We start from the raw sequence: 15,216 nt of genomic DNA on the forward strand, positions 1-15,216 counted from the left end.
CGCAGAGGTTTGGACATGGTGGAGAACAACATAATGGGATGACGTGCAAGTATTGTGTTTATTGCTTATCAGACATCAAAGTTTATTAAATCTTCACACATGACAGCAAAGTGACTTGTGATTGTTTATTTAGTGATCAAAGCGATCACCAAACCAACTGATATAACCACAGCCTGAAGTGGGCTTTATTTAATTTGAGCACCAGAGTACTGGCCAAACTCCCAAATGCTCTAGTATTGCACTTAAAACATAAAGGGGCTCTTAAAAATCAATGGGGATTCTACCCAAATGACTACGCAACTGTGATATTAAATATACAAAGAAGCAACCCAAAACTGTGAGTACTGGTAATGATTTGTTTCTACTTTCAAGCAATGGATAAAACCAACCGCCTTCCTCTGAGGACCAGACGCCCCCATGTTTCCTAGTACATGTGAACAGTATACGCTTTTGAAACAGTAATGTAATGTAACCAAAATGGCTTTGATAATATTGCCTGATAGATGCCCCTGCTCTGTTCCAATAAATGTGGTCTTAAACATGACTGACATAAGCAAGGTAAGGAGATAATAAGGATAATGGCTCTGTGTGAGTATGAGTGGGCCTGGCAATGGGGTTGTATCCCATCCAAAACTGGTTTCTCACATGCTTCCATATGAAAAGAAATTTGGACATGAGTGTCAGTAGGCTTTGCTCCCTAGGAACCAAGTTACCCAAACTATTGTATAGCATTTCTGTAATTATTTACCGCTCTGAAGCTGATCTTTCTGATCATAAAAGAGGTCATTACAATAGCAATTGATGAGAAGAATTCATAATTAATTGCAGAAATTCAGTATTTAAGGGTTCCTCTAGAGGGCCTCTTTCTCTTGCATGATCTGGCTCAAAAACTAATCAACAAATCATCATCTCATAACAGGCTTAAGTTTTGAGTTTGGTATTTTTTCCATTCAGCCGTTTTAGGTCTAGACCGTCCTCAAGAATCTGTGACACACAGACACACACACACACACACACACAGATAAACACTCATCATTGAGATATCAATGTTTCTGGTATCAGGGGAACCTAAAACATTGAGGTCCGTCGAAAACGGAGATCAAAATTTTTGATGAATCTAAAGCTCATTCCCCTTCCTACATATGTGAGAGGTTATGGAGGGGGAGGGCGCAAAGCAAAAAATGGAGGTGTGGGGGGGATATCGCCCTTGGACTGGATTAAGTGGGTTTTCAAAAATGATGTTATAATTATATACCATGCCAGTCCTGGTTGTACAGTGCAGATGAAGCAGGAGCGTCCTCCTCATGTGTATGACTCTAAGTGGGTTTGAGAAGGACACGTCACATTATTGTAGTGCCTTCAAAGAGCACCCGCTCTGTAAAAACTAACAAATCAGCCCAAGTGACCACGACAACTGTTTATTTTTGCTTGCATTGTAACATGAATGCTTCTGCTTTCTTAAAAACAGCCGTATAAAAGAAATGCTGAAAAAATACTGAAATATCCTGTATAGTGGTCAACAGGTTCTTTAAGTGCATTATACTTTACTTTAGCAAGGATGTGTGTTAAAAACTAAGATAACTACTGCCCCATAACTGAAAAAGCCGTGCTTATTACAGGTTTACGTCCTCCAATATTATGTGTGCAGTAGATGTCACTGTAATGATCTCGTGTAAAACAAGCACGTCAGACTTTATATTGTACAGACCTACACAGGTACCTGTTCTATCTCACACACACACACACACACACACACACACACACACACACACACATTATACATCTATAAAGTAAATTTGTGCAAATGGAACAATAAAGTTTTAACAGGTCACCATAGAAATTATGTGCAACATAAACAGGGTGCAAGAATCCCCCCAAAGTGTAAAATGTCTCTGTAAGAAATGTGAATGAGGGACCAAGAGGCCACCATGAGTTACTGTAATGAACAGCTGCATGAGGGCACCACTTCAGCCACTGTTCTTATTTGCTAGGTACAAGGATGCTGAAAGAAGGCCCTGGAAACCCACTATAAGGGGGGGGGGGGGGGGGGGGGGGTCACTTTATGTAGCCCGAAGTACAAGGCGGACAAGTCTCTTTGAATCCCTTCATCCTCTAAAAGAAAAGGCTTTCTTTCTTGGGGGCCCCTGCAGCTTCAGCTTTCGAGTTGGCTCTTCACTCGGCTGCGTTCTGTGAAGGAGCCATGCACTGGATGTCTCAAAGCTGCCGCAGAAAAGACGGCTGTGTACATAAACACAAAGGAGGGCACAGATTAAAAGTCGGGACGAGTCCCCCAGCTGAGGTGCGACGTTACATTTAAATTTGCTCTTAAAAACCCCGCAGAGCCTTGATCTCAGCAGGGAGACCAGAGAGCTAATGGACTTGCTTTATTTTCAGGAGGCAAAACCTAAGTTGCCCCACCGGGCGAGAGCAGGATACTTGAGTTTTATTTATGTAAACGTGATGGATGCTGAAGTGAAAGAAATGGGGCTTTAACTGGAAGCGTATTAAAGCGACACCATCCATCCTGCACCAGAGTGACAGCGGCAGACTGATGACGAGAAAATCCAATAGCTGCCAACACTTTTTATGGATGGGCCCAAGAGGGGTGGAATTAGATTTTCTGCAGTTTGAACCGAAGACAGCAGCAGGCTGGCTTTTATTGGCAAAAAGGGAATCAGGCAACCAAAAGGAAAAAAAGAGCAAGAGAAGAGACAGCTACTGTGCTAACTGGTTAGCTTTGGGAGGGCTGGGTACATACCACTTATAGATGTAAGGTGAAGGTGCCAGTCACGTAACCTTAAGCTAAGTGATCTCAAGTCAAGGTCTGGATTCAAGTAGCATCTTTATGTGGGGTGAGGATGGGTTGAGAAGGCCTTTGAAAACAGCCGAGTTTAAATGAATACCATAGAACCACCGTCTCATTTAAAGCACTGCTGACTAAGGATATATGTGAGCCGTGCCCATGGCAGCAGATTCCAGGTACCCACCCTTACCTACATCTCCAGTGGCCGTCTAGCAGACATTTCAGTCACAAAGGAAATGGCATTAGTCTGTGAGGTAGCAAACAACACACTCGCAATATGAAAGAATATAACCTGATTACTCCCAATGCCCACTCCTGGCTGGCCAGCTGTTGTCTCTCCACTACAAGCGGATACTCTTAAGACCTCCAAGACTGGCAAAATATCCATTTCTTCAACTAGCTACAAATATTGAGACACTTTTTAGAGAAAGCAAGGCATGAAACCTGTGCTGGTGCCCCCCTTATTTCTCTGTCTCTCAGAACTACCAAGTCATTTTCTATGCCAAGATGTACACCCGCTTGGTGACTCACTTCAAAAGGTACCAGAAAGACCCGTTCGCCATTGAATTCAGAAGTCTGTCTGTCCAGGACTCTCAGGTACGTTACATGACACATTATGTGCATGTACATTAAAACTGAAGCCTTCAAAACTAGAATTTGTTAAAACTTTCCCCCCAGTTGTGATTTCCCTCACATGCGCCCAACATCAGCAAAGCCATGCACACAATCTGCTGCTGCAGGGAAGATCATGAACTATGTCGGACATGTGCTCTGACACCAGGGCACTTGAAGCATATTGATCCGCTGTTTCTTTTTCCCCTCTAGCACTGAGTGTGGTGGCTCCGGTATTGTCCACAAGTTTCTTGGCCAACAGGCACATCCCTTAGAAGAACAGGACGCTTTGTGTGTCGCTTAGTCCCGAGGCATGCTAGCTGTCCTCATTTCTGGGCGCCTAGCTTCTTGTCCCCTTGAACTTGGCTGTCATTCCCGCAATTGATGAATACCGGAGGTTAGTATTCATGGGTTGGGCCCTCTTCCCATTTCTGGTAAGTAATCAGTTTCGAGGAAAATGGGAGAACAATGCAGTGACCTTTTACAAATGCATTCTGTCGTAATTAAGCACGGTAGTGACTGCTGAAGCGAATCATAAGGCGGCCTTTGCAATTTGAAACAGGCCCCCAATTATCCGGCCGCTTTCTTGTTCCCATCAAAGAAGGGGAGACTCACATAATATGGTGATGTCTACAGCAGCTACAATGGCAGCGTCCTCTTTTTGGGATCAAGCAAGCATGGCGATGGCAGAAAGAAGCACTTTCATAGGGTAAATGCAGAGACAGACCAGCTAGTCCCCATGAAATGTCCACTGCTCCCTGATAGCTACAGCGGTTTCTACCTTACGCTTAGTGAAAGCTTGACTAGACAACCAGTACACCTGTAAGAATCCTATCCCAGCATTGTTCTGAATGTTAACTGGGCATTTCACTTGGCATCATAAATACATCCAGAATCTGTCCAACACAAAGTCCTACAAACAAAGTCATTTTACAGGGCATCATGATGGGGTGCAGGTCAGATCATGAGAGAGCATCCCAGAACCTGCACAATATCCAGTGTAACATGCTCCCACACCCGCCAGGGAAAGTAAATATGGCACAGTCTACCAGCACCCTTGGTATTCACCTCAGGTCACCCTGATTGCCAGCTGATAGCCACTCAACTCTGAGAATTGCATCCATAAACTGGCATAACAGTGTCTTCTCCTCTTTTAAAAATCCCTGCCGTTTTTAACAAGGTACTTAAGAGGTTGGATCTAAAACATTGACATGACCCCTATTCCAACTTACTGCATTTTTGGTAGCCAAAACAGACCAGAGGACATGCCCCCCACCCCAAAGAAAGGCTCACATGGGGAAGAGCTACAAAGCCACCCAGACCTCCTGGGGCTCCCGTTTGTGCCAATTAGAAATTCTTTGCGGCCAGGAGCAGGTCCAAGTACTGAGGCTTCAAAGCCAGCATGACATGTTCGCAATTAGAGTCAGATGTCATCGTCATTGTGTGACCCTTTACATTCACCCACCCCAACCAAAATTTGAACATCTGCCCACAGCTCAGCAACCTCAGGCCAAATCTTTTCATTTGCGAATAAAAAGAGGCATTCTGATGGGCCATATTAGAACGGTCAGACAGCAGCCACACAGACCACTTCAGAAACGAGAACAACAGTGAGAAGTGATGCGGAGGGGGCACATCCTTAAGAGGCAGCCGTATGCCCGCTACAGAGCTGCCGACGGGTACTATGTTTATTTCTTTGTTCCTCTTAGGCTGAGCACTTCTTGAAGTATAAAAGCTGACACTTGTGGTTTGCCTTGGATCTCGGGGCTTCAGGGTGCTGGAGAAGATTAGGTTGGCCCCCTCAGTCAGACGCTGCTTCGCGGCATCACAGACCTGACCTAGCTTTAACCCCTTCAAGTCTAAAATACAGACAAACCTGACACTGTCTGCACTGTGTGTGCCAAAATAAAAAGGGTCACACAGTAGGGAGAGTTAGGGGTTGGAGAAACAAGCACAGAAGTGATCTGCAGCTCTCTAGCCCTCACGTCACAGATCCATGGGGAACTGCAGTCCACATATCGTACCTCTGCCGACTCCTGAAGGACGCGCCTCTCAGGGTGACTTAAAGTTTGAAAGATTTACCTCAAAAGCTGATAGGTCTGCCCATTGGAGAGGCATAATTTTAATATGCCAACCCAGGATTGTGCCAGTAAGAGGATCAAAGGACCTCGCAGTGGAGAGGTTCCACTCGCTGAAATCCAGCAGATTACAACTCCTTCCCGCTTGAGCTGGATTATTTCTAACAGCAGAACAGCACCTTTTCAGACATTCAGCAGCGATTAGGGCATTGTGCTGCAGAATTTTTAAAGTTAGCACTTGTGCAAGTTCTGAATGGAGAACGGCCATCTAGCTGGGACCGGGCCATCTTTCATCTATACACGCTGTTTGATGCTGGCCAACTGAAACAACTGTGTCTTCTTGGGTTGGCAGCCTGTCAAAAATGTGTGCATTTGGAGACCAAGCCTAAGACATAAGCATGCATTTAATGAAGTACGACTACACTCCTAATCAATAGGTGCCTGTGACCCCTAAAAAAAAAAAATTATATATATAGTATGTACATACAATACACATATGCATCAATCCTTTTTCTAAATCCATTTATATGGAGGAGAGTTGTGGGGAAGCTGGAGTTTCTCCCAAGAAGCATTGGGAGCAAGACATGGTCTATAACTGGACTTAAATATACATGCATATACTGTATACACATATACAGTATGCCAGGCTTTTCACCTGGCATCACCCGACCGTTCAATCTGCTACTTAACATCTGTCACAAGACTGAGCGAAAGCGCCCAACAGACAAATAGCCCAGCGTGATATCTCCTAGACCCAATACACCATCAAGACAAGAGGAGGCATGCCAAGAAGTGTCAAGTGCTGACGGGTTCCCACAGCTCCTTACCCTCCAGCAAGTCACGGAACATCAAGGTGAACGGGCCGAGTTACTCACAGCTCTGCTAATCGCCGCCTGGGAATTGTACTAATGAAGCTCCCTGGCACATGCCAGACTACAACACTTTTTTTTTTTTTTTTTAAATAGCATATGATCTCACAGGTACACATGACAAGCGTCACTGTGTTTTTGTTTCATCGCAGCCTCATTCACACAGAGTCCCCACTGAAATTGGGCCCACACTCTGAACTCTGAAGCCTCCCTGAAACTGCTTTATCTTTTCTACAGACTTGTGCGTCCTCTCCATCCATGCCCAATTTTACTCTATCTATTTGGAGCCATCGATTGTAGACATGCTGGTAGACAAAACTCAGAGTGCCATTACAATTGCCCAATCTATCCTACGGTTGTGTCTGTGAGACCAGCATGGGCGAGTGCCCTAAATAAGTGATTTAACCTCGGATTGTGTTAATCTGGGTCCCTTGAGCTGGCCAGATATACAGCATGGCAGAGGGGAACAGTGCAGCATGGTCATGCAAGGCCCCACATTTGAAGCCATAAGCCTCATTCAGTCCTTGCTGCCAAGTCACCATCTAACTGTGGTTCAATAACTTAACCAGCCTGTGGTTCAAATATAACATTCCTAAAGGGCTGTACTTGAGCTCTCTGTGTTCTCAACTGAACGGTGCTATATATAATCAAGGCCAACTCTTTTCTTGTTCTTCTCTTACTAAGTCCTATAACTTCATTTTAAATACCTGGATTCAGATAAGATTGCAATTGCAAGCCTCAGTCATAGTAGGTACAATGGCACACCCTTCTTTACTGATTTTAACATGTCTGGCACTGTGGGCACATTAGCTAGTAAACGTCCCAACTAGAGGACTACCAGGTCAGCAGGCAAGATGCTTACAGGTGATGAAGTAGTCAACGTTCTTCTTGAACTCCAGGCCCATGTAGTTGGGGCTGAACTCCTGGAACTTGATGGTGAACTTGATATCTTGCTCTGGTTTGTTGCATGTCACCAGAACATTGGGGTCCATGACAGTGCTGCAACTCTCTACCTGTGCCTTCCTCACCAGGTACAGTTTATAATACTCATAGGGTCGGCCCCCGTCACCCTTGGGGCAGATAATGTCCAGCTTGTCGCCGATCTCAGGGTAGATCACCAAGCCCCTGCCAGGCAGAAAACTGAAAAAGAGAAAGAAAGGGAGAGGTTATTAGAACTGTGGACTGGCACACTCAATGGCATGCTGATGCCTGCACTATAAGACAAGTTCAGAATGATGGATGGAATAAGAGGTGACAGCCTGAAAATGATCATTATCTTCTTTAATCTGCCCCTTGCTTTACTTCCAGCTGAAATGCTTTAGGCCCACAGGAAGCATGGGCAATGTGACAAGCAGATGGCAGATCTCTTTTCATTTTCTGCTCTCCCTGACTCGGCACATACTGCACAAACCCTACTGCCAGCTCAGTCCCTCCTTGCCTGGGCCTACCACCAATCGCAAACTCTGCTCCCCAGCAGCCGCAAATGGAGCAGAACTCGAGGGCCGACAGACGTCTCCAGAGCAGATGTTCCTTGGAATTGAGAGCTTGTTGCTGCAAAATACTTCCCCACCCCTTAAGCCCTAGCACCAGAGAATTAGGCACAGCTAGCGTACTGGATGCGCTGTGTCCTTGTTCTGAGAGTCATCCAGGCTGCCTGCAACCTGAATAAATAGGGGGGGACTTTATGCTGGCACTCCATTAAATACCGACTTGGTGAGAATTTTGATGACTACACTTGTAAGGTGGCCTGAAGTTTAAACCACAAGGAGTTGGGTGTACACTTGATTAAAGCAAAGTCATTTTCATCCACCCAATCCAAACATAATAAAATGCCATCAAACACATGTGCCCACAACAGGGATCCACTGTCTTACATGTAGTACACACCCGCATGTGCACAAGGGGCACATACAGTACACATACACATCCCCCTCTCCCCATCCCCCCCCCCCCCCCCCCCCCCCCCCCTCCCCGGCCATCCTGACCCTGGAACTTTGCACACGAGGACTAATCCTGTGATGGTGGACTCTAAGACACAAACAAGCAAATGCAGGGCCCATCTTCAGTCTACATGCTACCCTCCAGAACTGTGAGTCCTCAACTACAGGCCATTGAGGGATTGAGTGCCCTCAGTAATCTGCATGCAGCTAATGTGAATTTTAAGCCCTAACCACAAAACAGTACTGCAAAACCCTTTGATGTGCTGCTTCACCTACAAGCAGGCTCTCACTGAAGGCCATGGGCAGACTAGATTGACACTTTCACATAACACTTTTAGGATGTTGAGCTCTCATCAACCTGCATAAAATTTTTTGGGAGTCCTAATATCAGGCCACTTGTGGGATTGTGGGTCCTCACGTACATCATGCCCAGTTCTAATGACACGTCTCATCCAGAGCCGCTACACGAGAGTGAGAGACCCAAGATAAACTGTGGCATGGCCACTCCCCACTCCCCCCCCCCCCCCCCCAAGCCCTCCACAGGATGCTTTCCAGAACACAGAGCACTCTCTGTCTGGCTACATGGACCTGTTTGCTTTGCAAAGCCTAAACACCAAGCTGTGGGAGCCGGGCTATCGAGTGACGGTGTTCAGGTTCCTTATTGTTCCAAAAGGTGTTCCTGAGGGGAAAGGTGAGGAGGCAGCCGAGGGGGGCCCTGAAAGCAAATTCCTTAGAGTTGGACAAATATGGTGGCCATGTTGTCAAACTCTTTACAGGCAGCAAGCTCCCATCAAAACCAGTACCACCGCTTTATTTGCAAAGCGGTCAAAGTATTGGGTTTCGGGGGCCGTAGAGCCAGAGGAATCACTCCGACAATTAGCTGCTTCCTTTCAAAGCAAAAAAATAATGCGGCTTTCAGTCGGGAGGAGAAGAGAAGAGGGGCTCAGAGGATTAAAGCCGCGATTTGTCTTGAGTGTCTGAATTACCTGCTTAGTGGGGGGGCGGGGGGGGGGGGCAGGCGAAAAGCAAGAAATGGAGGAGATGGAGGGAGGAGACAGTGAAGAAAGAAGGAGACGAGAAAAAGAGGACTGTGAGAAAGAAGAAATGAAGGAAAAGGTGGGGGTGGTTGGGAACAAGAATGAAAGAGACGGAGCGAGCTGAAGGGAAAACTCGACTCAATGAAAAAACAGCACCTTCTGGGAACAATTAAAAACAAATAACTAGGTAGGCAAACAGATAAAACAAACTTCCCTTCTGGATAATAACGTCTACTGAAACCTAAATAAACCATCAATTCAAATTGTCAACATAGGCAAGAATATTTCACAAAAGGAACATCAGATGAGGGCCCATGGGAGACGACAAGTATTTCCATAAACGATGCTAGATACACCATAACATAACATTCTCCCACCCACTTAGCCCAATTCAGGGTCAAGGGGCTATCCTGATATTATCCTGTTTGGTCTAGGCCCACTCGCATGGTGCCAATTCTGAATCAAAAATGAACGTAACATGTGGAAGGATGCCACATACAGACATGAGGAGAGTATGAAAACACCATGTGTTGGATCACTGAGGTATCAGCACTATGCTCAGCACAGCAGAAAACTGACTCTAAATGGTTCTACCAAGAAACCGACTCGCGTCTCATCCAGCGCTGGCTTTGGCTCCAGAGGACTCCAACAAGGCAAAAAGCAGGTGAGATATTGGACAACAAATACTGTTTCTTACACCATCTGTCTTTTACTTACCATGTGCTGTTCCTTCTTGTTAGTAGTTTTTTAGTGGTTTATAGAGAAGGTCGTTATTATCACGTGTACAGGGTACAGTGAAAGTCTTGGGCCCTGTCCACACTAGTACGTTTTCATTTTAAAAATATGGACCGTTTTCAACCACCAAAAACAAATACTTTTGAAAGCCCTCTCTAGAGTCAGAGACGTTTGAAAATGCAGGCGTGGCGTTACAGTCTGCACTGGCGAAGTAGAACATTTCACCGTGCTCTGTTCGGTTCTTCATCATTACATGGCTCATTCCCTAACTGCTCACCTTTCATGGAAGAAAAAACTTTTTCCAACATCACGGGCAGACAAGATTTGTTTTTTTTGTTGTGTTACTTACCTGTATGCATCTAAATTATTGCATTTTGGGTGATTTTTAGAAATGCTGGTCAGGTGACTGCTCACACTGCACAATAGAGGCGCCTGATGTACATGAGCTCAAACTGCACAAACATGTTTGGTCCGACTGACATGCCACGATGACTATATTTGTACAACACTCCCTGCATTCGCTACACAGTGAATTTGATGGCGACATCAGAAAAATCAGATTGTGATGCAGCTCACACTGCAAGACGGATGACTGAAATTTCTGACATGAACATGACATGGACACAGAAATTCTTCCCAATGGTGTGATAGCCCAATCGTGAGAAGCAATTGGGCACTGCAATCCTGCCCACACATTTGAAAAGATGGCTGATGAAGCTGAAATTCAAGGAGATTCAGAAAATCAGTCGGCGACTGCAAATTGGGCTTAAAATCGTGCCACAAAAATCGCAGTGTGTGCCTGGTTCAAGACATCTATGCTGCATGCATGCCCAGTGTAAACAGATGATTACGTCATATGTGTTTTTGGTCATTTAAGTAAGGTGTTGGCAAAGATAGTTTTCATTTAAAAACACATTTTTTAAACTAAAATGTAGTGCTATGGATGTAGCTTTACTCGAGGGTGTTCATCATCAGGCAGCATGTTGCCACTCTCCAGCAGCACCATGATTAGCAAGTATAATAACCTTCCTATAAAACCTGAGTATGGCAAGTTAATTAGTGGCTCTAAACTGGCCCCATGCCAGTGTGTGCAGAGATCTGGGTGTCCCCATTCAGGTTTTGTTTCTCATTGCATCCAGTGCTGTCAAGATTACGCTCTGGTCCCCTGAGCTTGAGCAACCAGGTTGTCCCGCTATGTCACATTGACACGCCACATCAATTTGTGATCTCAGGGTGCAGTGGAGATGAGGTGTGAACTTTACTACCACCTCCTCCTCCTCCTCTTGCACATTACTATATTAACACTCAAAGCAACTTACTAAGCAACAGGGCCGGGTTTATAGCACCCATACTGTAGGACTGAATACAAAGCCTTGAGCTTTACAGTCCAATGCCTTATCTGCTAGGCCACAATGCCCACTTCAAATCAACCAGTGTCTACCATAGCACCTTCTTCAAAATCCAATTCCGAATCCAGTTTGAGTTGCCTGTACCCCATGCCACAACGTTGGCCACAGGCAGCCTTAACAGGCCAACTCACCAACCCCCACCTCAGTGTTCCCTTCACCCTAGTGACAAATTTTTGCCTGGGCAGTTTAATTTGTTCATCTCATCTAACCCAAAAGCTAATAGGAGGGGTGTGACCGCCTCGGCCTGCAGTTTCATTAAAAACAGGAAAGACATCGGCTAAAACAGCAGGGCATTATGCTTGTTTTGGAAAGAAATGAATATTAATCAGCGGCATTAACATATCCCTCCACGGAGCTCGGAGACAGGACCCCCTCGTTTAGGGACCATCGAGCCAAAATCCTTTCATGTCTTTCAATGGCAATTTTCATTCATGCAGATAAATGCGATTATTGCACCCCCCACCCCTCAACAAATCTGCACCCCCACCCACCGCCTCGTCATCTAACCCCAAATCCCAAACTCTCCACCCCCCACCCTCAATGCAGAGCACTTCAAACTTTTACCAACTAATCTGTGCTTTCTGAGACACCACTTCATGGAGAAACCTCGGCATTGAAATGGAGACAAAACATATCGGCCATGGTCAGGTGGACATGAAAAAAGAAAAAGACAGAGAGAGAAAAGAGACAAAAATAAAAGGGCAAAAATAAACCAAACCAGTCCAAATCTCAAAAAGGGAAAGCAGCAGCATACACGGGGGACATAAAAAAAAAATTATATATATATATATATATATATATATATATATACACACACACACACACACTTTGTTTACACATACATTTACATGTTTATATATACAGGGTGAGTAAAAATTATGATCAAAGTTGAATGGCAGAAACAATTTATTCACAAAATATACTTCATATGTGCAAGATGATTTACAAGAATGTGTCAACCTGTTTGCCATCATGCTCAACACATGTAACATATGTGGCACATAAACTGTATAAGTATATAGATAGCAGTACCATTAGTGTTAACATCATTTTGACTCGCCCTGTATTATTATATATATATATATATATATATATATATATATACACACATACATACATATACACACACATACACACATACACACACATACACACATACACACACATATACATATATATATATATATATACACACACACACACACACACACACACATACATACATATATACAATGCTAAAATGGAGCTCCAGCTCAGCCACTCACATGCTCCAATATGGTATCAAAAAATGGTGAGTAACAAGATGCACTGATCTGACCTCTCTGATGGGTTCTACACTTGGGACACCTTTGTACCACATTCGAGCCTTCATTACACATATTATTTTATCACCTGTACTGTTCAGCACAGCAGACGTTTCTAAACATCTGCACTGGAGGAGGATGAAGGATTAATTCTAGGGGGGCACATCCTAAACAATGTAGATGACTCAGTACTGATTGAAGAGAGTGAATTACATCAACAGAAACAAAACGCAAAATTAACCATAATAAAGACCAAGTAATGGCAACTCCTAAATCAGCAGGAAAAACAAGTGAAACAGTGTCTAAAGGAGTGAAATAGGAGTAGGTTAAAAAGTACAAACACTTGGGAATTTGGATAATAGAAACTGGGAAATGTACAAAAGTAGTAAGAACACGGACAAGGAATGGCCAAAGCTGTTTTTTTAGAAACAGAAACAATTAATGAAAGGAGGTTTAAATCTACATTTTAAAAAAGAAATTGCTACGAAGTGTTACATTTTCTCAATTTTGGGCTTTGGGTGTGAAATATGGGCACTGGATAAAGACCAGAAAAGGAAAATAGACACTTTCATGCAAACGGTGCTAGAGAAGACTTCTACGAATAAGTTGGGAAAACAAAGCAAGTAACAAAGAGGTGTAGGTGTTACGGAGGGTGACAACAAAGACATATCTGTAAATCGATTTAAAACAAAGAAAGGTGAAAGTATGCTGGGCATCTGATGAGGGGATCACCTGGAAGACTGGCCTTGAGCATCGCAGAGGCAACCATGGACAATAAAAAAAAGAAAAGAAAAGGAAGACCAATGGAGAAATAAAGAGGCTAGCTAAAAACAGATTAAGATGGAAAGCAAAGAGGATGAGGATTATACACATTACACATACAGAATAAGCAGCATGGGGATGCAGTGTTCTGAGTTCCAGGGATGAGAGTCCAGTCTGGAGTTTGTATGGCCTACCGGAGAGTTTCTTCCAACACCTTGGTGTGAGGTTAACCGGCCCAGTTTGACTGAGTCTGTGTGAAGATATCTTGTTATGGACTGGCATTTTACCCTGCCTGCCATCACATGCTGTAGTGGCCTATCCACCTGTTATAAACAAAGCACTTTCAGAAAATGGATATATTCTTATATATAATTTGATAGTATCCGTATGTATGGTGTTCACGTCAATACCTCGACTCTAAAGAAACATGAGTAATGACGGCTGGGTATTAACAACAGTCATTGTTTAAATTTTAGCCGATCTCAGATCTAAAATGAGTGACGATCGCAACGCAGCCACAACAGCTGCGGCCGCGTAAAGGATGCGTAGGAAAAGAAGTCACATGACTGATGAGGAACGTAGACTTGCTAATGTGACCAGACGTACACAACGTGCACAACAAACGGATGAGCAGCGTGCGGCTACAAATGCTACTAACGCTGAAAGAAATTGTGCAAATCGGACACAAAGGACAGATGAAGAACGTGCGCTATAGAATGCTACTAACGCTGAAATCATGCCAGCCGTGCACAAGCGACTGAAGAAGCTCGAGCAGCCGCAAATGCAGCACGGGTTGAAAGACATCGAGCAGCCTGTGCCTTATGGCATGAAAATGCTCAGCGGCACGGCACTGCCATGTGCAATCACACAGATATTATTGAGGACGAAGTTCTGGAGCACCACTCTGGCGCATTTGACAACCTGTGCAAACATTGCAACTCATTTAACTTCACCTGTGAGAACAAGCAAAGTGGAGAATACAATTGCTGCCATAAAGGTCAAGTTCGAATTAACCCTTACAGATACCCTGACAGGTTTAAGAACCCGTTGACATATTTAGACCCAAACTCCAAGCACTTCTTGAAAAATATCAGAAAGTACAACAGTGCATTAGCCTGTGCATCCATGGGCACACAAATATCCCTGACTCCAGGCCATGGTCCATATTGTTACAGAATACATGGCCAAATATACCATCAATCTGGACCCTTGCACCCTGGAGAGGGTGAAACACCAAAATTTGCTCAAATCTATATATTAGAACAAAAACATTTCAGGGACTTAAAAAAACAAATAATTCTTTGCAGAGAAAGTACTGATTTCACAAACGTAGAATTTATAGCCCGATTCGATCAGGCTCCTAGTCGCTAGTATATAAATAAATTTAGGTTGTGCGTTTAGCATGAGCAAATTTCATCACTGAGTGAAAAGCAGGTGAGCTGCCAAACATGAACTCAAATGCTCCTAGTCACAAATCCAAAATCTCTTGTATCACTTTAAAAATTCTTTACCCATCTTACCTTATGCCACGTTGCAGCATATTTTGGTAACATAGGATGCAGATCAGAAACCCAGCCTGAACAAGGTGCAGCTCCATCTCAGGGCACACGCCAATGCTCACTCATGTGTATCTGGAATGTGGGAGGAAAACTTCACACATACACGAG

At 44.2% G+C, this 15,216-nt stretch overlaps 1 protein-coding gene across 1 annotated transcript in view; it reads right to left on the reverse strand.

The window, feature by feature from the left end:
- The window catches only part of efnb1 (ephrin-B1), a 55,955-nt gene that overhangs the window by 14,126 nt on the left and 26,613 nt on the right, over nt 1-15,216 (reverse strand). Inside the window, exon 2 of the mRNA XM_028815512.2 lies at nt 7,225-7,502. Coding sequence (XP_028671345.1) covers nt 7,225-7,502 — 278 coding nt within the window. The remainder of the gene's footprint in view (nt 1-7,224; nt 7,503-15,216) is intronic.

The sequence above is a fragment of the Erpetoichthys calabaricus genome, chromosome 12 (assembly GCF_900747795.2).
Source record: "Erpetoichthys calabaricus chromosome 12, fErpCal1.3, whole genome shotgun sequence".
NCBI classification, from domain to species: domain Eukaryota; kingdom Metazoa; phylum Chordata; class Cladistia; order Polypteriformes; family Polypteridae; genus Erpetoichthys; species Erpetoichthys calabaricus.